Here is a 26,440-nt window from a genome sequence, read left to right on the forward strand (position 1 = left end):
AGCAGAGGCTACTTTAAAATAAAAATCTTTTAGTACTAGTCAATTGAAAGATAAAGCCTTTTCTGTTCTGTGTAAATAATTTTTGATCACTGTACTGTTCTAAGGCAATTCCCTATTAGCATATCCTATAGCTTATTGTCAGACCCTGTCCGCAGGGTACAATTGTGACACAGGCTGTGAATATTCAGCAATAGGAGTCTGTAAATCTGAGTAAGTAATGACAAAGCCTCTTTAGGGAAAGCCAGAATGAGGTGAGCTGAGTAGAATAATGGCAGTCTTGGGGGGCAAGGGGGTATTTTAATTTAATCAAAGCCAGAGCAACTGAAAAAGATACTATTAAAAGGACTTGCTCTCTGAAGTAAATACTTTTCAGATAAATGCATAGTTCAAACTGACGTGCTAAATTGACATCCTTACATGCACTCTATTCTCTGGATCAAAGCAAAGTTAATCATTTCACTTGCCTTTTATCTATTTTATGGATGTGTGTGTGGGTATGTGTGTGTATGTATGTGTAAGGTGTGCGCATGTGCACACGTGAGTAGCAGAAAATAACGGCAATGAGGGAGGGGGTTTTGCTTTTTCTGTAATGAAGTTGAAGATTTTTTTTTAATGTAGTGGTACCTAACAGTCATTGCCCACTGTTGTAAAAGCTCAGAAGTATTGCAGCTTTCTTTTGCCTGTGTTTGCCCAGCCACCCTTCTACATACTACAAGCACTGGGAAATTTCAATGACACAGCTTGGAATGGGTTCAGTGACCTCAATTATGCCCTCCCACCCACTCTAAACTCCTTTCAATTTGCAAAAAGCTTTAAGTGGACAAAACCCAGATGCCTTTTGCTTGTAGTTCAGTAAGAACAGATTGGGCATGTAGATTCTTGTCAAAGTGATATATGTAGTTCATTTTCCATTAACTCTTTCTTAACTAAGGATTTTAAATTCTCAGTTCCAAGTCTAGCAATCTGCTTTGCTTTCTACTGCTTTTTAAAGTTCATTATGCCTACATCATTTAAAAAAATGAACCTTAGAAAGCTTCGGCTAGACATTGACTGATACGAAACAGACTGAATGTTTGGTTCTGCTTTTAAAGGCAGTCACTTTTTTTTCTTTTTAAACTTGTTTCGTATGTAATAACCCATCCTATTGTCTAAGACAGTTCAAAAGCACTAACTAAGTATAATAAGTAAAAACACCCAGCTGGGGGGGAGAAAGAAATCATGACTTGTGGAAATGATTTACCAGTCAAAACCAGTACATGGGCCCTGATGACCTTGAGAGCTTGCTTCCGTTGGCTTGCTTAAACTTAGATTGCTTTCATAATGGTGTAATATTGCCCCAAAGAGTCGGTGCCTCTCCCCTCCCCCAGACCATTTCATTACACTCCCTTTCTCCCTCTCTCTCTCTCTCTCTCTCTTTCTCTTTCATTCTGCAGAAACATGTGCTGTCAATAACGGAGGCTGTGATCGGACTTGCAAGGATACCGCGACAGGGGTACGATGCAGTTGCCCAGTTGGATTTACCCTGCAGCCTGATGGGAAAACGTGCAAAGGTCAGCTTCTGTTTGCTTTGCAATGCATCATTTGCCTTCAGCGGTTCCAGTACAAGATGTAAATACTCAGTTATTTAATCAATACTTTTAAGTTAAGGCAATACTGGCATAGAGATTGCAATTGAGTTCATTAGCTTTCTCCTTCCCTAATTTTTCTGTATTTACCTATTTCAATCATTTTTCTCTCTATTTATTAGAGGGTTTTATCACTGCAAAGAAATAACATACAGAGGTCAAACTGTTTCAAACTGACCAGAGATTTAGAGGAGCAATCCTGGGCTGCAAAAAAGCTTTCAGTTTGAAAGGATAGTCTGATACCCTTGCAAAACTTCAGTCATCTAATGGTGTCTGTATTTGTCTATTCAAAAAGCGAGTTAAAATTCTCAACTGGTACTTTGTTACCTGCAGATAATCAACTGGTTATTGCCAAGCAAAAGATGCAGAGGTATTGCTCAAAAAAACCCAGATAATTGTCCATTTCTGCCCCTTCAAAACACAAGTAGCCAGCTACAAAGGCAAACCAAAACAACATTTACTAATGCACAGGCCTAAACTGTATAGCTGATGCTCAGATTTTACTGTTGCAAAGGCAGCACAAGAACCTTGGCATTTTGTCCTTCATGAGTGTGTTAAAACTGAGGTCAGGGAAGAGAGAACAGAAAAGAGCATCTGATACCACTGTCAACATCTGTTCTCAGTTAGGGGACAGGGGCAGTTCTCAAATATCCCTGCCGAATCGCATTTAATGGCACTATGCACATGAGTAGATTTGGATACGTTAGTAGGACCAGGCCCTCCATTAACCATTTGCCTATCTTCCTATGTATTTCTTTTGAGCTCCATTGCAAGAGACTTGGTGATGGACATCCAGGAGGACACTGCATATATTGTTGCCACAGAGAATACTTTTTTATCACTCAGTGACTTAGAGTAAGTTGACCTAACTTGCTAAGAAACTATTGGGACCTTTTTCCTTCAAAGTAACCAGAAATGTCAGAATAACTTCAGTCCAGGGCTTGATGTTACTTAAAATAGTAAAACCCACAAAAATAAACAGAAAATGTGTGGTTTCCCCTTGCTCCAGGCTGAAAAATCCCAGTGCTTGGGCATGATCCTGTTAGTATTTATAGAAATAACAGTCCATTTGCCTGTTTATTTGAAAATAAAACATTTAAACTGCCATTGCACACAATGTTAATAGTTAAGGGTGAGCACACATCAAAAATCAGTTGTTTTAGTTCAAGCCACATAAAAATAAATCTTCATTTTTACAGGCAGACTAGCTAAGCCATAGCAGAGCAGTAACGGTGATTCCACCAAGTGCTTAAAAAGAAGGCATTTTAATACTGTAACATACACCTAGACTTGATCATAATGTTTATTATTGAAACTGCATCATGAAGAAAAAGATTAATTCTAAATTTAGAAGTTTGGCCATAGAACTAATATGAAACAATATTTATATAATCATCAAGTCTATAATTAATGCTGCAGACAAAATGAAATATTCAACTGATCCTCAAACCAAATGCCCTAGCTCTAAACTGTTTCACTTTTTTTTTCTTTTCCCCTTTTTTATGAGAAGAAAATACAAGAAACAGAATCTGTATTTTTATGATGCTGCAGATTCTTTCTTATTTTCTTAAAATAAGCAGCAACTAGAAGTGAACTCACATGGTTTAGCAACCAACCAGGCCATTTCTTTTTAACCTTTATTGACATTTTAGGAAATACTCTTCATCATAAAATGGTAAAATATGTTTTGCATTTAATTTAACTGTAATTAATAATATTTATCTAACGTATTGCAGTGTGAGATTTCTGGCTAGATTCGGCTTCCCTGAAGCTAAAGTAACTTCCCATTTAAATCTGTGCATAAAGGATACTGCACTTAAACTGACCAGTGAAGCTTCTTCTGTAGCTTTCGCAGGCAGCCCTTAGTCAAGACCACTCTCTAAGATTTACATGTTCTGAGTGCAAAAATGAGCATTTTGGTGGAGTGACATTGATGCCTTCTCGGCTCCTCTTGCTTATAGCTAAAGCCTGGAAAAGGCTGGGGTGGGGAAATCCAGTGTACACATATTCATTCCTCTGAGTTCTATAGGAAACAAAAGAAAAAAGTGATCACATCAAGTTTTCTCCTTTGATTTTTTTCTCTTTACTCTCCTTGATTTGACTGGCCCACAATTTCTCGTATGTACAGTTCATTGTTCCCTCTAGCTGTAACATTATATTCGCGTGGTAAGAGCAATGGATTATCTATTGGATGCCCTTTAAAGCATCTTCAGGGACCATGCAGCTGTCACATCCTGTCTTTCCTGGGCAGAGTTTTCAAGTCCATCAAGTGTCACAGCATCTCCAAGTGAGGTTTTTCATATAAGCATCATTTCAAGAGAGGTTATATTTCTCACTGTAGGAGAAGGATATGCCATTATCTATCAAAAGAAAGTAGAGAGACAGGGCATGTAAGAAAAGCTGAGAGAAATTGGAGGGAAAATCAATATATTAACGGAAAAATGCAATTGTGGGTTGAGCAAAATTATTAATATGTTTGGGTTGAATTTAGCAAATAATGTTGACCAAAAAGAATGTTTTTATTGGAAAGTCTACAATTTTCAGTCCATTTTGGCATCTTCCTGTCTAAGACATTTTACATAGTGCAGCTATTATTTGAAATTATGTAGTTGCTTTGATTCAAGAGGCTTAAATAAGACACAAAGAAACACCTGAACTTTTGAGTACTCCAAGTGGACATAGTGTAATTTATGAATCTGTAATTCTAGCTCACTTGTAGGTGATTTCCTCAATAGTGCACTTTTATTCTTCCTTATTTTTTACAAGGGAATCAGGTAAATTAAAGAACATTTTTATTTTTAAATTAATAAAATAATCTATATTTTTTTTAATAACAAAAATTCCTAGATGGTTCTGTTCAAAAATCAGGACTAGTCTGGTTTAGGCATTGTATAGTCATACAATGGGAAAAAGAGTTTACTGTCCAAAATGTTCACAGTTTTTTGTTTAGTAGTTTGGAATTTCATTAACTGTTTAGTATAGGAAAAAGGCAAGTATACATACAAAAGGAAAGGCAATTTTTTAAGAAAGAGTATATGCAAACATGCTTTATTTGCCAAAAGATGGCAAATAAACTCTATTAAGTGTAACTAATTGTTCTACACTTTGTTTGCAATATCGTATTTCATACTTTATAGTTCTGTCATAAAAGCTGGGATGGATTCAAATCACAGAGTACAGAACTGAGTCAGGACTGAAACTCTGGTATTTCTCCTGGCCCCTTCCCAACATGTCAGAGAATGGAGGGTGCAGGAAAGCAATTTCCAAGTAATACAAGGGACCTACCTTCAGTAGTTTTGAATGTCGACCTCTTTCACAGGCTCAGTGGGAAATGAGAGTTCATTGTACCTCAAAGAATCAAGCTCCTTTTGTTAATGCACAGTGCAGTCTGGTTTACATCAAATGTCAATAAAATAGGAAAAAAAAGTTGTTGTGCAGAAAGTTTTAACTGGAATGTGTACAGGTAGCTGCATAGCCAGTAGGAAGACTACTGTAGCAGAAGATTGTTTTGGTTTCTGGAAGATGAAAAAACCTTTTTTTGTCTCTGATTCTTTCTCCCTTACATATATTATTTACCTGATCTCGCAGTGAAGTAAGAGCAAAAGTGCTGTCTGTGGTCTAGTTAGAGAGACCTTCAGGTGTATTGATCGTGGCTGGGATAAAAATTCATTAACATTTTGATGTTCTTTAAAAGTCAGTCTCAAACTCAAGTCTTCCCTCAGCTGGGTTGGCGCACAATGGAGAATGCTCCTTTTTTCCCTTCAGCTTTCCTATCAACTTGGCTCTTAATAAGCCAAACCACAGAGGCTTTTGTCAGCTAAGAGAAGAGACACATCCCAGGCAGAAAGAGTTCCATATTCTCCCTCTAATTAATGCTATTTAATTTCTCCTACCATTGTAACTGGGTGATCCCAGCTTGATGCTGAGTTCATTTGATGCTGTCAATTATTGTGCCACATATGACAAAACAGTGTAGTTCATTTCCTTAAATGCCGACCAAGTCATCCCACACAAGTCAGCTAATGCAGACAGAAAGGGAGCCAGAGGATTAAAAGACCTAGTGGCCCAGGTTGCTTATTGCTCATTGCCTCCTACCCACTTCTTAATATCCCCTATATTATGCATATCGGAGGTTCTGTGGTCCCTAGCTCCCTTGCTTTTTGGTTTCTGTGCATCCTTCCTGCTGAGCACCCTTTTCATGCATCCAGCTGTAATCTGCCCTCAGTGAGAAGATTCATCAGCTTAGCATTTTAATTATATTAAATACAACTTATGTAGCTGATAAAGCAGGAGAGTCATATGCAAAAAAACTTGCGGGGTTCAAGAGGAGTGAAGTCAGACTAGATTAGACGTAGCACAGATTTCTGAAGATTGTTTAAATCCAGCTGCCAAACTGGATCAAACAATAAAGGGCTTGTCTGCCCGAGGGCAGCTCCAGAAGGATGGGAGACAAGCTGAGCAAGGGAGCATTCTTCTTCCAGGACTTAGGGTAGAGAAGGACTGGGAATGACCACAAAAGACGTCCGAGAGAGACAGGGGCTTTCTTTGTGGGTTCTCTAAGAAGTGAATTAGAGCAAGAGGAAGGGCCACAAGCTTTTATCATGGTGTAAAATGTAGGACTGTGTGTCTGATGTGCTCCGTCTCTGCCTCAGGGATTTAACAAAGAAACCGTGCCCCCAAGGCACTCTTGTGCCCCAGAATAGTGCAGCTTCCCAGCACGGTACACATCGACATAGAGGAACTGTGCAGGGTGCAGCACTTGCCGAACTCCTAGAGTCAAATGGCAGAGAAAATATAATTTTTAAGCAGGAGAAGAGAAGCATAACTGGATTCCTAATGGTTATGGAGCAAAAGCCACATCTCAAATATGGCTTTTCCGTAAACACCTATAAAGTGCCACCTAACTTTGCAGTGCCCCATAGATGTTTTGTAATAGCAAGGTGTGTATTTTTTTGTTTAGCTAACTTTCTATTCTGCATCATTTTCATAGGCGAGCTTGACAGTGGGATTTTGGGGAGGTAGTTACTCAGCTGGGCTAGAATGTCAGTGGTTTTAGTAGCAATATGATGTTACATTAATAATCTGCCACCAGCTGTGGCTAAATACAGCAGTATTAATTCATGTGCACGAATAGATCTCTGCCAACCCCAGGTGATCTCGTGGACATGTATTTAGGAGACAGAAAGGTCCCTGCACGTCTTCACCTAGAGATGGGGCATTTTATTTACTGCGCAACACTAAGTAAGCCCTTCTTAGCCCTCTGGCATATTGTTTAACTAGAGCAGTGTTACGCTGGGGTTATGTGACTGGATGCTGTTAAGGCAAACATTTCTTCTTCCTGCTGTCTCATTGTCATGGTTACCCAGCAATGGGGTGTGCTCTCTACTTCCTTGAAACAGGCCCTCATCCTTTTGCATTCAGATGCAGCAAAGAAATGTGGCACTTACGTGCTTAAATACTTGACTGTGCTGCAGTGGGAGCATCAGAAATGCCTTAGCGTTGAATGGTTTGTCCAGTAACTCAACTCTGTAACCTTCTTTATCATTAAGCAATCTAGAGAAGAAGAGCAGGAGCATAGAGACTAATGAACAATTTCAGGCAAAGGACTGAATCAAAGTTTATTGAAATAAAAGGGAATTTTCGCATTGGCTTTATTAGGTTGACATGGTAATTGCTCTTTTTTTATCTTTCTTAATTGCAGCCTATTACAGCAGGAAAATGCATTTTAAATTGGGTTTGGATACAAAAAAAGTGAAACCCTGAAAGTAAATTAAATTTTGAAAATTGAGTTGTTTCTGTGAGGAAAGAGTTTGTTACAGAATGAGTTTCAAGGAAGTAAGATATGTCACGTTTTGTTAAATATGAACTGAAAAGTTTCATTAACTTAAACGTTTAATGCTTGACATCAGTTTGGTACAAAAATATGACTCAGATGTTGAAGGCTTTTCTCTCTTTTCATTCAGAACACACTAACACTAAGTGAAAAGCTCACAATGAACAGTTTAGCTGGCCAATTTGGCTTCATTTCCTGGCTACACAGTATCTGTGAACAGTTATGATTTCCTCCATCATTCCATTAGTCGAAATTACTTAAAATTTGTTTTAGGTTTTTTCTCTAAATTGGATTAAATTTGCTAAAGCTTTTAGAATTGCATCTTGTCAGTCCCGATCAATTCATATGAAACTGAAAATGTTTCCCCTTTTTTTTAAGAAAGGAACACCAGAAGGAGTTGCAGGTTATTTTTATTGTTTATTATTGGTAAGACGCAGTTGTTAATCTGGTGTATCAACTATTAGCTTGCTTGAGTTATGATACTACCTTTGTTTGACTGTGATTGATTGGATAATTTTCAGTGTTACATTTTTTTCAGTGATTGCCTAAATGGGGAGATTTTTGCAGGAGGAGTAATTACCTATGATGAACTCACTTTTTGTTTAGTTAATATCCCTGATCAACTTGACATGTCCATAGAAGTTTGACAGTAAAATATATCCCTGTGCAAGACAACCTCTGTAAAATACATGTATCAGTCAAGTTTAGACCAAGGCAGATAGATAGAACTTTAGTGGCACATACGACCATACTTTTCACATCATGTAAGTGTCTCAATGCCTTTAGAATCAAGTCTATAGGTTTGGAGCAGGTCTTCTGAACTAACATTTGTCTCACCGAAAAGGCAAATGCAAAACAAGCACAAATTAATTCATGTGAATGAACTTCTTTATTTTTTGGTTTGGGCCCTGTTCTGGTTTTCTTCCTTACGTATAGATAGTTCTCCTTGAAAGTAGTCACCCACAGATTAGATTGCCACAGAAAATTCTTAGGTTTCTGTTTAAGCGAGACCATCATTTTACCAAAGGTATACATGACCTTTTTCATAAATGCATAAGAAGCACTAGAGAAGACACCACTAAAATAGCATGCTGAAAGGTAATGCAAGTTCCAGGCTGAAGTGTATAACTTCCATTTGAAGGTGCACAGCCACAGAATTTAGATATTTAGCTTCTGCATAACTTTGAGAAACGTATTGCATTAGAATCACTAAGATACTGTGCTATAAAGCTGGAATTATGTTCCCTGTTGAATTCATTCACATACATCAGCATTTTAAATTAGAAGGAATTTAAATGATCTCAAGAGTTTTAAACCTCTAGAGGTTGCTTATAGAGGCAAATCTGTTCATAGCTGCCTGACTACTCCTATTTGAGATCTGCAGTCTACTTTCTGTGTATCTCCCATTAGCAGTGTCCTTTAGTGTGATACCTGTGGTACTCCACACAGTGAAAGGAATATTGGTGCCTGCTCTATATTATATGGCGTTAGTGTCAATAAGTATTGTATTGGAACACAGAGCTGGTCTTGGGACATACAAAAAGAGCTTCTTCCAGCTCACCTTTCTCTAGCAGCATGAAGATTTTTTTACCATGTGCGAAGAGGTCAGTTCAGCTTCCTCCACATTAGACACAGTTTTTGAGGAACATAAGCATTATGAGCCATTAGCCGTAATAAGCCATTAGCATTTTCCAGTGTTCTCTCAAAAAAAGGGAAAAAACATACAGGCAAACGGTGTGAAAGATTAAACTCAAATGAAGTAAGTTGCTGGCAGTCATCACTTCCACTGCAGTCGGAGTGCTGTAGTCCCAGCAAATGTCAGCATAAATGTCAGTCACAAGATTTACAAGCAACAGTGCGTTTTTTGAAGAGGATGTCTGGCAAAGCCAGAAAGGGCAGAGACCTGCTTGTTATTATTCCCTGTTCTTCTGATTACATTTCCCTTGATATTTGCAGCACCTGAAATGGCCATTTACTTCTGTGTGATATCTTCAAGATAATTTATGTAGTTAATAGAGTGGTTGTACTCTTACTTTTAATACTGGTTCATACCATTGCTGCTTGATGCCAGAGTAATTTGGTGTGCAGCACATTAAATTTTGTTAACATTCTGCTGATACGGTGCTTTATATTCATAGTTTGGTTTGGAAAGTAGCATATGGAAAATGGTCCCTTAGCCTTACTCTCAGTCAAAGGTACAGTGATGACTAGGTGAGAGCAGCTTTTCTTTTAAGCTAATAAGGAGCTTCTCTTTGCTTGCTGCACATAAATAAAGCTATCTGGGTTGGATTGCTCTGCGATATCCCAGAGCAGTAGTATGTATGTTGCTCAGAGTCGTGTCAAAAGTAACTAAGGGAAAGATAGGATTACTTTCAGTAGGTTTTAATTTCCTATTTTGGTATCTCCGCTGGAAAAAAATGCAAAACTTTGCAAATGGAAACAGATTGCAATACACTGAGTGTGTAGACCCTCTATGAAGAAGCTGACCCAAGCAGATAGAACATTTTAACCATGATTCCTGGGAGTGGCAAGTGATACAAGGTTTTTAGGTGATCGGCCAGATACACTTCAGGCTTTTTAGGAGAAAATTTCTCAGACATTTCAGAAAATTGAATCCTTGTGAGATTTCAAGTCAAGAACCTCAGAAAAAAAGGCATTGAAAATTACTGTTTCGTTTTTAAAATAGAGGTTGTCATCCTCAGGCCTCTATATAGACTGCACCTTCTGCGACTCTCCCTTTGATCCCCAAGGCCCATATTGCCGCTGCCATGGATACCGAACTAGAATGTCTGTCCTCGCTTCTATGCATCAGCTCTCAGTGGGCATCAACTTTGACTTTGGACCTTGTGCCTTTTACTTCTCTCAGGAATCTCACAGTGTCCCATTTTTTAGAATATGGTCAGAAGAATAGGTGACCGCGAGGAAAAATAAGCACATCAGCCTTGGTAATTCCTGGTGGGATTAGAGGTTTTACATCATATGGCTAAGCTACCTCCTATTTGCACAAGCTTAAAGATATGTGCATTGGGAAATAACATGGAACAGCTGGCACCCTCTGAACTCATACCTATCGCAATAACATGCTCATAAGCACACGCAAATAGTCTAATCCCAGCCTATAGGGTATCCACTTCACTTGCCTTGAAAATCTCTCTCAACTGGGTTACCCATTCCACTTCCCTTCAGAATCTGACCAGTGAGGAATACAGTGACTCTTCTTGATCTCAACAATAGAAACGAAATACAAGAAAAAAGTGGGTGTTAATACAGTGGTGCAAAGAGGGCTGTGTTCTCCACTCACATGTGAAAGTCAATGCAGGACAAAATTCCAGTCCCTCTCTGGTTTCCTTCTACCTTCTGTGCCACTCCCTCAGAAAAACGTCCTACTCCAGAGGAATCAGACTTCCTTGATTTTTATCAGCAGCAGGCCATAGCCTGTTATGTCAGAGGCAGTCCACAAGCTGTCTGGAGTCAGGGCATAAAATTTTAGAAGTTAGTTATTGAAGTATGTGTTATCTTTTAACAACCCGTAAGTGTTTACTGAAGTGGTTTATTTTGAGCCATTCTTTTTCCCTGATGGCTTTCTCCCTGCTTCTCATCAACTTAAACCAAGAGTAAGCTTCCCAAGAGTCAAATCAAGATCTAGTTTTCATAATTCATTATACAGCAACTGCACTTTCATCAGACCCCTTACATGACTCTGCTTTCAAACTACAACTTACTCTCCCAGTGTTTGTAATTAGACATAAGTGCATGTTCAAATATAAACACCATTTGCTTCTCTGTATATGTAAGCAAAGAGCTATCAGAAAATAGAAGAGATCAAATACAATCACAAGCTACTGCAGCCATGAATCAAAACAAAAAATACCTTTGCCCTCACCGTGCTGAACACAAGGCTGAGGTCTGTCTTTTATCCTAAAAACAAGAAAAAAAATTAAATACAAAAACCTCTTCTATCTTTGCATGTGTAAATTGTATGACACAGAATGGAGAATGGACAGAGGAACGTCTTTGCCTTGCATGAGAAGTCAGCACCTAAATAAATTCATAAACATGAGACTGATGTGAAGAATGATGATAATGAACATGTGGGTCTTCCAGTAACTAGACTAGTGCTTTTAGGAGGAATGAAAATAGTCATTTTCTATATATTTGTGATGCACAGATTAAATGTGCAATTAAAGTAGCTGAATTTTCTTTAAATTGCCTTCTGACAGGCAAGTTCTGACCATTTTCCAGTGCTTCTGCATACTTAAAGCGTCATGAGATCACATGCCATTTTCAGGAAGCAAGCAGATAGCTTCTTGGTAAAGGCAAATTTGTGTCAATCTGAAACTGCTCAAGTGATTTACAGAAACCAGCAGATTTTCTTGTTAGATGTTGCAGCACCAAAGGATCTCCTTGTGTCTTCCCCTTCCTAATTCTCCTCTTGACAAAACCCATATGATTGAGAAAATAAGAGGCATTTGTGCCAAAGAAGCAACCAAAGGCAGCCAGTGGGTGATTTAGGACTATAAAACAATAGATGCAGCTGCCTAACCAAAGAAAAAAGTAACAAAAACAACATTAAATGAGAGGAAAATTAGGACTTCTGTCATGAAAACAGTGGTCCTGCTCAGTGCTTGAGTACTGGCAAGAGTTTCTGAGAACACACGCTTTGTAACCTCTTTGGGAAAGCACTAAGAAGATTGTGTTATAGTGCAACCCAGTAAATGCTTCTATGGGGAATTCTTTGGCATATGAATCAACCATCTGCATGGATTATGCTACAGAGATAACAGGTAGACTTGTAGTTGGTGAAAGAAGATGATGCAAAGGAAATTTTCTAAATTTATTTGATAGGAGTGACAAATGCAAGACTAAAGCCAAAAGGGAATATTAAATAACAGAGGCAGTTTTGAGGTTATTTTTGTTTTGGTAGGGCTTAAGCAAGATGCAAGACCATCTGTGTCCAAAAAAACCTCATAAAGATCAAGACTGAAAGAGGGAAAACTGAGTAACTGATGGAAGAGCAATGATCAAGTTCAGTTTATCAAAAGAGCTGCTTGTTTTAGAAGAGATGGATTAGACCAGGAGCTCAGACCAGAGCACAAGCTCCCAGGTAGCTACAAAACATTTTCAAAATAGCTACCTAAATGTGGGTTAAAGAAGCAGACATTAAGGCCTGTCTGCAGTAGCCTTATTGCTGAGGCCACAGTCGTTTTAAGTGATTACATCAATGTTATCCAGTTTCAAGACAAGAAACAAGTAAGATCAACCCAATGTGAGGAAGACGGTAACAGCATCTGGAGGCAGGTGCAGCAGCTCAGTAGAAAGCTCCGTGTCACGTCCAGTGAGGGGGCCATAGTCATCGGGCCCAGTGCTGCTGCCCTGGAAACAACTGTTTCAAGGCTTGATAAGACTGGGAGGTGACTCAGGATTCTAATTTTTTCCCCACTTTTTGAAAGAAAAGAGGGAGTTGACTGTTGTTGGTGCGGAGGCAAGTCTGGCATGTGATGACAGAGCGTCTGTCCGACTGAGGGGCAGAGGGAGGAGAAGGGTGAGCAGAGTTGGTGGTAAAGCCATAGGAGGTGGAGGAGATGTTGGAGACACAGGCAGACGCTGGTCACCAGCAGAAAATGTGTGGGATTTGAGGGGGGAAAAGATAGAAAACTCTTGGTGGTAGGTGGATGCAAGTGGTCAGAAGCCTTGCGGGGGGATCAGAAAAATGAAGAATTGGACACTGACTGATGGGTACGTACGTTGACTGGGCATCAGAACGGAAAATTTTAGATACATAGACATAATTTGATGCAGACTTTCTAAGAGAGAATTGAAGTTCCAGGCCACAGTGAGGAAAAATGAAATTATGAACCCATGGGATTTAAAAAAATGAGAGGAGATGCAAATTTCAGATACCAACACAGGTGAAATTTGTCAGAAAGAAGAAAATGGAATGGAAGACAGGAAAAAGAAGAGAGGGTGGAGAGCACAATCCAAGAAAGAAAACTGTGGATAACATCTGCCTTCTAACTGTTGCTGCAAATTTATCTAATCCAGAATGTGCATGAAACTTTCACTGCCCCTTCCCTATTTTGGCGGGAATTGCTGCCTTTTTTTTTTTTTAGGTTAAAGACATACAATTCATTTGTCTTCTGTAGATTTGTTCACGACAGACAAATATAATATAACAGATTATTTTCCATTAAAAAATTGCAGACTTGGGTCAGCTGCCATGTATCTCACTCAGTTTCATTCCCTCCCAAGGGTTTCATCTATCCCCACAAAATAAATTCATGTGTACTAAGTTAGGGTTTTTTCATGACTAGGCAATATCCCTGTTCCCTGGAAACTTGCAGTTGTTATTTGTCTTTGTGAACCTCCCCTTTGAAAATGCCAAATCCTTTAAATTAATGCTTGGGAGGGTCATATTTTGCATTTCAGTTGTTGAAAAGACCTTGCATTTATTCAACTATATAAAGCTCCCTGAGGATCAGCAGCCACAGTTTATTATGTAAAAGTGCGCTGTGCTTTCTGTAATTTGGGAGTTGACTACTGACATAATCATAGCTACCAACATTCAAAACTTACAGTATTTTTTTCATTCTTTTATTATTGCTTTTTTCATCATAAAATACAGCTTGTTTTTTATATGGCTAGACCTACTCTCAGTGAAGCATTTGTCTTCCCTGGTACAGAACAGATCCCTGGTTGGTTGAAGTAATGTCTTCAAAAAGTTTTGGAGGGTTAATTTTCAGTCTCCAGCCAAATTTCTTTGATTCATTATCAGCTCTGAGGCATTTGAATTATCATGGGCTAATTGTGTTCAGCTGTCCTTTTCAGCAGAAGTAGCTTTATCATAGGAAAGCTAGCATAGTTTCAATGGAATTTTAGAGAGAGCATCTGTATCTTCAGCTGTCCTTAATACCAATTTCATTTTTACATTTTCTTTAATTAAATCCAACAAAATTTTTAGAAGCAAACTGAAATTCTAGGAACTAAGCACACAGCTTTCCTGAGCAGATAATAATTCCAAGGGGAGAAATGAAAACAACTATGACTAAAGGTAAATTGAGTTAATAATGCTAAGTCTAGGGATTCTTGTGTCTTGGTCCAGTAGTGCACAGCTTGCTCACTTGCCCCTGTGCTCTTCATTGAGATTACATGGAAAAATTGAATACTATAAGAGCAAGGCCTTGTTTTTTAGTGAGACCTAGTACAGAGAAAATGCCCAGGGATGTCAGTTCCCCAGTTTTGTCTGATTTATACCTTAAGAAACACTGAATTAACTCCTTTACTGCTGCTGTTGTGTGTAACCTTCAGCAACCCATATAGTTCTTCTGTCTCAGCTCCTCCTGTATAAAATGCAGAAACATTAAACATAGAATTATTGTGGTCATAGTGACTGTATGAATAATTAAAGTAGATAAGTAGTCAGCCCAATGTATTTGCACAATTCTGTACCACCATTTTAACGACAGCCTCCAGGTCTGCATGTACTTACGTGGTCATTGTTACCATCTGAGTTTCCCAGAGTCTGGTGTACTGTACTTTCCACAAGGTTTGTACAACAGGGAGACGTTATTTGTTGTCCCCAGGTACAGATGGGAGTCTTGACTGCACTCTTATTTCTGTCTCTCCAGGGTTTTACAAAAAGCATTTTGATTGATAAAATGTTACAGTAGGAGGGAAACTAACTTTATTTTCTGGGATTCCTGTGGCTTTGGGGGGGGGGGGGGGGGGTAGTTTTTGCATTTAGCTCAGCCTAGACAGTAAAAGACTCTATCGGTATATTTCTTTATGTCTCCAGTCCACTTCACATTCTGGTGTCGCAGCCTAAGACAGCTTGCCCTCTTTGGGTTCGTAGCATTGCACTAACATGTTTTTAAGTTTAAAAAAGAATTCAGTGTTCAGCAAAAATTGTAAATGAAAATCCTTTCTTTTCACATTAGATTTAGTAAATCCCTTCCCTTTCACAAATGAGAAATCAGGGCCTAAACTATTCTGACAGCATTTCTAAGTTTTTCACTTTTGAAGCTTTTTGTGTTTTATAAATCTAATTAACTGTAATAAGAAAATAATAGGACATAATGTTTGTTTTACAAGGTGATTGATCTCTTGGCAGCCTGGCAGACTCTTTTATTGATTGGTTGGTGGATAATGTCAGAGTGGATATGTCCTGGAGGAGAATAGCTGACACCTAAATCCATATGTGACAGATTACCATCTGTGTTGGAAGACAGGTTTCTTCATAAAATTGCAAAGATAACAGGTGAAAATGGAGAAAGTGACATAAGGGAAATGTGTTGAAACCTGCCTCAACCTTTCTATGCTCTAAGAGCATTTACACAAAGCTCTCTATTTTGTGGGCAGCCTGTTTTCAGGATGAGGGAGATTAAATTTTAATTACACTCATTCCTGTCTGCCCAGTCGAGTTTTAATTCTGTTAATTAGGAAAATGCCTTGCCCCACAACCTAGCCATAAAGCTAATTAAACAGAGAACCTTCATTTGCTATTTGGTGGAACTTCAGTTCAGTAATGATTATCGTACATTACAGTTAATTAGCACTGTGGGAGGGAAAATGAGGATGTCGCTGAAGTGCAAAACTCAAATTAGAGGTGCTGTAATATATGCCTTACTTCATTTGGTAGCTATCTGATGCAGGGAAGTCACACACTACCCTACCTGCCTCAGTTTCACATTTGTTAAAGGAGAATTAATTAAATTTATCTGTGCTGCAAAAGTGTTGTGTAGGTTTAATGCAATGAAGCTGATAAGATGCTGGCCTTTGAAATCCTCAAGTAGAAAACACTGCATAAATAGAATTATTCCTCCCTGAAATATGCAAAACATGTTAGAGGCAATGAACCACACTGGGAGAGTGCAGTCACAGGTGAAGTGGTGGAACAGCACGACTACTTCCTAAAGTAAAGATGCTGTACAGTTCTGCACATATTCATAAAATCTTCCAGGGCAAAACACTACCAACATGGAACAGGCTGCTGCATCAAACTATTCAGAAGCCCAGACCACCAATTAAAAACAACTGTAATTTGACTAAAAAATTTTGACAGTAAATTATTTTGATTCAGAATGTTTTGTTCAATTAGAATAATCCATTTTAAGGTATTGGTCCTGAAAATATCAAGTGATAATTACCAATACCCCATTATACAGATGGAGTAAAGTAGAGAGGTGTTACAACTTGCCCATAAACCCACTGTAAATCTGGAACTATGACTTCTAACTCCCTGTAAACTACCAGACAACAGCTGGCTCGATGTTTTCCGGAGGGAACAGCAGAACCTAAGTTCTACTTTGACTTAAATTTTCTCACAGTGGCACTGAGTCCAATGAGTCTGAGGATATGAAATTATCTTTATACCTTAATAAAACATCCCTGGCATACATTATTTAAAACACTATGGAAAGTTATTTAGAGCATTGCAAATGTAGCCCGATAGGTTATGTTTATGTTAATCCCGAGTTACTGAATATATTTCAAGTTTTATTGCAAAGTGACAGGCAAATATTAAAATAATTGCAATCTGAGCATTGGTGGCTTCAGTAATATTTGTAATGTAGAGCAACATGTCGAACAACATGTATTTTGTGCAAGCCAGGGCTGATTGACACACTGTCTAAGCAAGGTAGCCTGTTGGGTTGTGCACTGGGCTTGTATTCAAGTGTGGACCAGTTAGTTTGTTTTTCTGTGCCTCTATTTCCCCACTTCTGGCATGGGGTTAAAAAGTTTTGTGGTTGCTTTATAAAGTACTTTGTGGTCTGTATGCATCAGGGAACTTATACCTGTGTCAACAAGGCAACACTAATTAAAAGGCTTAGGGTACAGTGGTGATTTGTAGAAGCATGAGAAAAGAAAAGGAAAGAAAAGCAAAGGAAAATTATGAAAGCAAAGAATAAGAAGAGCTAGCAGCCCACTTTGCACAAAATAGATCTATATTGATGTCCACTGAATGCTGGTAAATAGCATTAGTAATCCTAACATGCTGTCATTAATAAAAACAAGAAGGGTATGAAGTTTCTGTAATTACTTTAGGTTGATCTGGCAGTAGATTATTTTCCTGGAGTTAGGTGGCATTTTAAAACTGCAAAGGATTAGACAGACGCAATCAGTTCAAATATTTGTCCAGCCATTGAAAGGAGAAGCCTCACTTCCGCCTGCGATGAGGCTTTGGAAATCTCCATATCCATAATTGTTCAACAGCTAAGTGAAGATTGCACATTGATTACCCTTTCAGTTGCCTTTAAGCAGCTTATATGAAATGTTAAATTCTCAGTTGCCTAAAATCCCTACTTTTTAATTTGTTCTCTGACTTGTATGCAGCAAGGTAAATCTTTGGGAGTTTATATGCACACAGGCGCACATGCATGCACATCCACACCCTCATCAGAACCAGGTCCTTCCAAATCTGAATTACGCTGAGCAGATTTTAGAAAGGTACAAGTGGAACAGGAACAGTCATTCCCATTAATCTTCACAAGGACACGAAAAGAAAAATAACGGACTGCCTGTTTCCTCTAGTCAAATTATGGCTATGCAGCTTATCACAAAGCATCTGATTTTCTGTTCCTTTATTTAAAGCTGAAAAGCTTTATTTAAAGCTGATTCCACTGACTCCCTCATATTTTGAGATCCTCAGAAAACTTAGGATAATCACTTACTTCAGAAATAGTATATTTATTCCTCCTTCATACTTCTAAAATCATTGCCCTTTCCATTCTTCTGAAATTAGCTTTTGAGTGTTCAAAAGAATATAGAGAGCTTTGTGAAATAACTACAAAGAATGGGCATTTTAAAAGAGTACTTGGATCTGTGTACCAAAACTGTGAATCCCCAGCAAATGTCACAAGGCTCTGGGGTCGTATCAGCAGACCGGGAGAGCCGTCGTGCTTGACTTCACCACAGGGTCTGTCTTGATGCCAGGCCTTTGCTTATGGGATTTGCTCCAGGCCTGGACATATATTTAACAATGCACATAGAGATGACAGGGACTCACAGAAGCTGGAGCGGAACTTCACTATTTGTGAACAGCAACACAGCCCAGGGTTTGTTTTGGGGTTCAGACGGGCCCACGGCTTTTGTGATGGTGTTGCTGAGTTCCATCTCCAGACTAATATTTACGATGATTGCTTTTTTTCCCCAAATATTACAACTTCAAAGAAGGTTTTAGCTACCTTTGTGCAAATCATATGTTTGCTTTTGTTTGTTTGTAATTGTATGGGGGGAGGGGAATGAACCATTTTCAGGGCTAATGGGAGGCTTGAGTGCTTAATTGCCTGTTACGCCATAGCTTCACCTGGCATTTTTGACTAGTAAATTTTAATGCTTCTGTGGTTTTTCATTGGCCTGTATTTTCCATTTCTGCATGTGTCCCATTTGTGCTGGGCACATCAGTTCGTATTTGTAGCAGATCAGCAGCTTCTATGAGCAAGGTATCATTTAACAATATTGACTTACTGCATTAAGAGAAATCCTTTGGGATTTCATTGCTAATGCACTGAGAGCCCATCAGAGCTCCTAGTCTGAAATGACCGGCACATTGTCTGAACACTGATCATCGGGGCATTTTACATACAACCCCCCGTGGAGGAATACAGTTCTTTATGTACTTTTGCATTCCTGGGGATACAGGGGAGCAGAGCACTGTGGAAAGTTTGAGCCATTCTTCTGCAACCTGTGTCATCACTTGAAAAGGACCCACTTGAGAACTATGTTTGAAGACACCAGGTTTATGACTCGTCTACAGACAGTGCCAATAATAGTATGGGGATATTTGACTAAATCATTTCAAAGCTCATAGAGATACCATGATGGGTTTCCACTGTGTTTTCTTTCCCTACATGATAGGCAGACATGCATACTCTCTGTGAAGTTCAAACAGGCACTTGACAAGGTTGGGTACCAGTCAGTTTAAAGATAAATGAGGCCTCACCTTCTCACACAGTGGAATAATTTATTTTCACATGGCTCATAACACAAATTATTTATAGCTATGGAAAGAAAAATAGTGGGGATATAAACTTGGTGCAATTTCTGTGAACCAGTTAGACGTGATACGGTTGGATACTGCTCTCTTCCAAGTGAAATGCAGCAATGCACTGCTCTCCATAGAGTGAAATAATTTTTACATGCCCAGCAATGCACTGCTCTCCATAGAGTGAAATAATTTTTACATGCCTTGTCAGTCTCGCTATGGCCGTGGAAAGAAATATAATGAAAGCAGAGACATTGGTACTGTTTGTGTTGCTTAGAATGTTTTTGCAGCTAACAGTTTTGACCTCTATTCTGTTTTGATGGTCCTGGTTTCAAAAGGCCACGTCATGTTTTCCAGCTAGAAGAAATGAATAAATACTTTCTTTTCCTGTGGACTCTCCCAGGTTTTACCCAGATCCTGGTTCAGAATTACTCCAAAGAATTGCTGGTGTAAAACTGATATGCTGCATTGTCAGTGGAATTACAGTGATTAACAACTTCAAATCTACCTTCTGAGGCCAGGAGGGTTTCATTTTTGTCCCTCATGGTCTTCAGAGACCCTGAAAAGAAAGTTAGTGAGACTGGAATTTGGAATTTAACATGTGAAATCCAGGGGCCATCGTTTAAAACATCAATCCTTACTTCAGAATGGTGTTTGACAGGCTACAAGTAATATCTGCTTCAAGCGGTCTCAGGCAGCAGAGCAGCCCAAAGGTCATGTTGTTCTTATCATGGGTAAAAGAGATCTTCATGATGGATGACTACTCAGTGTGCTTATGATGCATAATATATTAGTAATTTTAATTCACAATTCCATTTGTCCAACAGTTTTGTCCGGGCAAGCTAAACTCTACTTAGGTACACCTGTGCTGTGCAAAAGGATGGGACTGTTGTGGTAGTCCATCATAAGACCTGCAAGGCAGTCCCAGTTGCACATACTGGAGCTGAGAGGAATCACTTCTGCAAATGGAAATGCCAGCCTGAAGGAATTGGGCCAAGTCTTGTGTTTTCACTGCTGATCTTGACCTGTGCTGGTGATGACAGCTGAGACCAAATGGGCTGCCTCCAGTCCCATAGTATTATGTAGAGCAGCCCTCAGTATGTTCTTCACCAGCTTTATCAGATTGGGAGCCTAAGGTTTTCTGTTCCTGGCTAGCCTAATCACCAAAACTGGAGGACCACAGACAACAAACACGACTCCTGGTTTCAGATCATTCGGAGAACTTTATTACCCGAGACATAAAGATTTGAGCTGGTTTTGTGCAAAGCACTCAGGGCATAATACCACCACAGCTGCTACCTACCATTTTACCCTTGTGTTTTTAATAGGACTGAATGCAAAAGCCACTCCTCTGCAGAACCAGACACAAAAGTAATAAGCAGTAGTATTAGTTCAGAGGGTCTCAGAGCAAATACGCTTTCTCTTTGCCACAAATGCAACTCATAAGCAACCCTTTATAACAATATACATTGTTCTTGCTTATTTAACTAGTTCATTCTCCTGAGCATATTTCTGTCAATGTCAGTGCAGCAAAGTGCCGTTTAGAAAAGAGGGCTGAATTTGCCTCTCAGCTATTAGAATTTCTAGATTTACCACCTCACTCCTCCTGCTGCTGTTTATATTTTACATGCAGAAACATGGTAAGAGCCATACTACTCTCCCATGTTTGTAATCATATGTTTTCAAAAATGAATGAATGACGTCCACTAAAAGTCATCCTAAATTCAAATCATTTTTAAATGTGCCCTTCATTCACCAGAATCATGCTGTCTTTGATAAATTTCCATCTCCACATATTAGCTCTTTTGGCACCTAGCTTTGCATTTTGCAAGATTTGCTTTTTAAATGGCGAGCTGTTACCTTGAAGTTTCAAAGCTTCTACAGCAAGAGGCTTTTCAACAGGAAACATCACTCTCCACTTGGTTTTCCGAGAGATCTTATTTTCACTTCCAGAAGTGGGCAGCCAAGGCTCTATGTCATATTACTTATTCAGTGTATACATCCCAAAAAAAGAGCTATTTTTTGGCACTGTTCTTCTCCTGAAAAAAAAAGTACTTATTTTCTTTTTCAAATAAATGTGGGTCCATGGTTTTATAAAGGAGGGGGTTGGGGGGAGCGTGGAAAGGTGCCCTGTATTTCAAATGAGGTTCTGTGACCTATTATATACTTATTGCACAAGTTTTTATGGGTTGGAAAAGGGACTGGTCATTCCAGTTCTTCAACACCTTTGAGAGAAGTTATAAGGTGGAGGAAGTAGAATCACCAGTCTGAAATTCAGAACAGAGGTCTTATCAAGTTCATCAATGTGCTTTGTAATCATTATTTAAAGTAAGAGCCGTTGATCCCATCTTCCATACATATATATGGCTTTCAGATAAAGGCAATAGGGGTTCAGCCTTCAGAACAACTGAAGAAGCAACATTTCACATGCACTTGCAGTTGCTCTTCTATTATATCAAATCAAGAAAACTAGACATGAAAATGGGTATTCAGTGACACTGTGTTCATAATGGACAAACTAGCATATAATGCTAATTCCAAACAAATGTATCCCTACATTTGTTTATGTAGGGATAATGGAAGTATTTTTCAGAATTCAAATACGTTTTACTTCGTGTTTGTTGTTATTTCAATTTTTCATGTGTTCTTGGGTTTTGATAGTTCCTGTGTGAGGTAAGGGATTCACATCTTACACAGGCTGAAGTCTTCTGTCAAGCAGACCACTACATCTACAAAGAAGCTTCCCTGAATGTTCTTTAACATCAAAGTGCCTCAGCCTGGGTCATCTGGTGGTTCCAGTTCTGAGAGAAATACCTCTGTCTCCAGAACAACTCAGCCCATAGCTCTTTTGTAAGCCCTGCAAGAAAGGTTTGGGAAGGGATATATCTGACCAACCTGATCCCTAACAGAGACAGCAGCCTCCTTGGGGACCTGAGTAAACTCCTGTACTCCTGCCCTGAACTACTGAATTGCTGTCATGAACTAAATTTTTGCCCATTCATTCTTTGCAGACATTGATGAGTGTTTGGTAAACAACGGTGGCTGTGACCATTTCTGCCGAAACACGGTTGGAAGCTTTGAGTGCAGCTGCCAGAAAGGCTATAAACTGCTCACAGATGAACGGACCTGCCAAGGTAATACTTAATTTATTTTACTCTTTGTATAATGAGGATGTTATTTTCAGTTGATTTTTTTTTTTTTGTATTTAAGTCATTTGTACTACAGGTTTTAATCATACTGTCATAGAAAGTAAAGTTAGAAAAGACCTACCAGATTTCCATTTCCTGAGGTTGGGTTAGAAGATTTTTGGAAATGTCTTGTTTCAATGTTTTTAGTAGTAGGAATGCCAGTGTCCTGCTGAAGTGCGAAAATCCACGTGGTGTAGTGGAATAGCCTCAGGCAAAGAGCCTTATGTTCAAATCCTCTAATTTGCTATGATCTGAATGGGACAGAGGCTCATCTTATTTACACTGGAGTCACTTAGAGTAACTTACTGGAATAGAGCATTTACAACATTTAAACTGAAAAAGGCATCTAATTTGTGAGCTCACCTTTGCCCGACCAAGTCTGTTTGTGGAGGGATAATGGAGGTGTTTTGTGAGAATTCAAATTAAGTGTGTTTTACATCGTTTGCTGTGCGTGTCATGATTTGTTATCTAAGTCATATGATGTTACATATTCTGTGACTAATTATGTGCATAACCATTTCCAACTTAAGTACTAACCATGTACCTTTGGAGAAATGACACTTTAAGCATTTGAGCTCTGTAACTTTATTCTTTAAAAGCCTCCTAGAAAAGGCTAGAAAGATGAGCATGCATCAGGAGAGAGAGAAGGAGAAGAAGGACGTATTCAATTAAAATTTTGTGTAGGAATTGCCTTTTCATTACTACATAATTATTTGCATGGGTTTTGAGCACCTAAGAGTTGTGAAGTCCAAAGCACCATTAGTATTTTAAAGCTTCTTTGTTCATCAACAAAAGAGAAGCCAAGGTCTGAAGATATGTATGTCATTCAAAAAATTTTCCACTGCATCTCATCAGTTACTTCCATCATCTGAGAAGCCTACTCCACCCTGACTGTGTGATTAGACACAAAGAAGTCAGTGCAAGGTTGGTTTCAAGCTGGAACAGGGTGGGAAGAGCACAGTTAGTGCCACGTGGCTAGGCAGAAATAATATTGTCGGATCCTGTCAGACAAGGGTAAGTTGTCAGGTTTTGATGTACCTGCTAAAAATAGGGACAACATGTTAAAAAGAAACATTCCCTTCATGATGTATGTAGAGATAGTTAGGAATACTTTCTGGTTCATGTATTTCGTGTGTCGTGACATGCTCTCACTGTGGTTGAGTCAGAGGTTTCACCACTGAAGTAATTGTAATTACACCAGTGAAAAACTCAAGGGAAAAGTCAAGCCCTGCATTCTTGTTAGTCAAGAGCTGGAGCAAAATTTGTTTCTTCATTATGCAAAGTCTTATAATAGACTTTGAAAGCTACCGATAAATAATCAGATATCTATCATGATAACGGGAAACCAGAAGCAGCTCTGTAAACGTTGTTCAACTGAGTTTTGTTTCTTCATGTGCGTGGGCTACTGAATAAGTGAGTTGCTGGTAACAGTACATACCCTGCAAGGAATGAAGCAGTAGCTGATCTTCTCCTCTCCCTCGTGGGATCGGAAATGGAAATATAAACATGATCTGGCCATCTGACTTCTTCCATTGTCAGTGAGCAAGGGCAGGTACTCTTTCTGCCTCTACGTGGTACTTTGATTCATCAGCTGTAGCTTATCTGTTGCTATAACAGACAGATTAGTGCAAACCCAGAGAATTTTTGGGCTGGAGAAATTCCTCTGGTCCCAGAAACTCATACTGTGAACTCGTAACTCATTCTTCAAGCTGTGAAATGGGGAGGACAAAGCTATTTCCTATTTGAAGTCTGAGGTATTTGGGCCCCAGAGACTGATGACAGTAAACATGGTATGATGCCTGCTTTGTGGAGGGAGCACTATGATCATGTAGTTCCTGTCTGCAGCTGAAGGTGATAATTGGTGACTCATGCAGTCAGTAGCCTGCTAATAAAGAAGGAAAGTGAATATAGACCAAGAAATCACTGGTGTATGAATCACCTGTGCTTTGCTTCTTCCTCTGCAAAAAGAATGTAGTTAGTGGAAGTGGATATAGTTATTAATGTCAGGTCTGACAGAAAAATGTGGTTTGGAGTTAGTGACTGCTGGAATATAAATCATCCATGGGTTTTTTTGGTAACAGCCAGTCAACACTGACCATAGAACATTATTGAGAGATTCAGGGAAATTTATTTTGGGCATATTAGCCTTCCCAATGCATGAAAGAGAAAAGTCTAATTTGTATTTACAAAAGATGCTGTTGTTCATGTTACATCTGTTGTTTTGATTCATAATAGAGTTTCTATGACTTATGATCTTGCTGTCAACATTGCCTTTGTCCTCTGGTTTTCATTTTTAAATTAAAGATTTCCTTCAGTTATGAATCAGCACGTCTACCAAATACTCATTTAGGACCTTAGAATTCTACACTGTTTGGGGCCGAGTCCTACTTAGGTTCAGGTGGCCTTCCTAGTGTTTAGGGAGTTCATCTCCAAGTGAGTTCATCACTAACATCAAGGAACAGATTCTGCTAACCTTAGGCAAAATGCCTGTGGAGACAGCTGGTAAGCTTGCCCTTTTACAATTTGCAGAACCCCTGGATAAGTCTGTGACTGTGTCTGATTCACAGGAAAGAATCAGTGAAGAAGAACAAAGCCACAGAGATACAGCTCATGTTAGCAACATTTTTCAAGCGGTTGAAAAATACAAGTAAGCTGCTGCTGCATAACTTTCTTCATATGATCATTAACTTCAACACAAGGCAATTTTACATGTTTCAATAAAAAGGTTCCTTCATATTCCCTGTGAAATTCTGAGGTTGTCCCACCTCACCTCATTTCCTTCATGTCCTTTCATTGTAGACCTCAGAGCCGGCTTTAAGATTGCAGGGAAATTGTATCAAAGTCTCAGACTTTGTTCTGGTTGTTTGCACAGCTCCCACCCCGTCGTACCAAGTGCCTTACACGCATTCAGCCTCTCTGTGAAGAGGAAAGTATTTCTCTCTCAGTTTTTCAGGCAGGAAGGGTGAAGCCAAATATAGCAGCTTGCCTAAGATCACATATATGAATGCCTGGACCGCCTGGAGAATAAACGTCCAGTTTTTGTGAATCTGCCCTCTGTGAATCTGCCCATGACAAGAATTTTTTTTTCTCCTGCGTTTGTGCTCATACCCTGATAGGAAAATTCATCGGTTTTCAGGAACTCTGAAGTTTGCTGCTCACTTGGTGCCACTAGCTAGCCATCCTGCATGTAGAATGCTTGTGTAAGCAGCCCTTGTGTTTGTAAAGGGCATTAAAATGTTCTGCATTTGTCTGTTTACAGCTAAACCATTTTTAGCCCTGGCTGCAAAGAAAAGCATTGTCAATCACAGATTACTTCTGCTAGGGAGTGGTTCTCACGATGTGGCTCCTTGTTAGACAAGGAGAATGTGGGGGTTTCCCTTCCTTTCCCCTCCCCTGCATTCCAGCCATTTAAAAGGGAACTTATTTGTAACCCAGAAGGTGAAGAAGCCACACTGCCCTGCCGGTGATATTGTGGAGACTGATTCTGCTTTCCCAGAGTCTCTCTTATCATGCAAACTTAAAAATAGATTTTTTTCTCTTTCAACGGTGAAATCATTGTATGACAATACCAAACCCATCTATTCTGTATTATTTTAACAGGTTCCTTAAGTCTAAGGTATTGTAAATTTTTTGATACAGGAAGAAACAGTTGGATCTATTTGTATAAACCTAGCAAAAGAGGCTTGCATCTCCTTTGAGCACGTAATACAAATAACATAGCTGTATTTATAGCAAGGAGAGCTTGTGTTTCTAACCTTTGTGGTAATTAACAGCAGGACAACAACTCAGATTAGTTTTAGAACCACATCAGCAA

General features: G+C 39.1%; 1 protein-coding gene across 3 annotated transcripts in view; it reads left to right on the plus strand.

Annotated features, from left to right (window-relative positions):
- The window catches only part of SCUBE1 (signal peptide, CUB domain and EGF like domain containing 1), a 253,704-nt gene that overhangs the window by 173,967 nt on the left and 53,297 nt on the right, over window positions 1-26,440 (plus strand). For all 3 annotated transcript variants that reach the window (XM_069806968.1, XM_069806970.1, XM_069806969.1), the window contains 2 exons: window positions 1,434-1,550; window positions 22,450-22,572. In XM_069806968.1, coding sequence (XP_069663069.1) covers window positions 1,434-1,550; window positions 22,450-22,572 — 240 coding nt within the window. The remainder of the gene's footprint in view (window positions 1-1,433; window positions 1,551-22,449; window positions 22,573-26,440) is intronic.

This window comes from Haliaeetus albicilla, chromosome 19 (genome assembly GCF_947461875.1).
Source record: "Haliaeetus albicilla chromosome 19, bHalAlb1.1, whole genome shotgun sequence".
In the NCBI taxonomy this organism is placed as follows: domain Eukaryota; kingdom Metazoa; phylum Chordata; class Aves; order Accipitriformes; family Accipitridae; genus Haliaeetus; species Haliaeetus albicilla.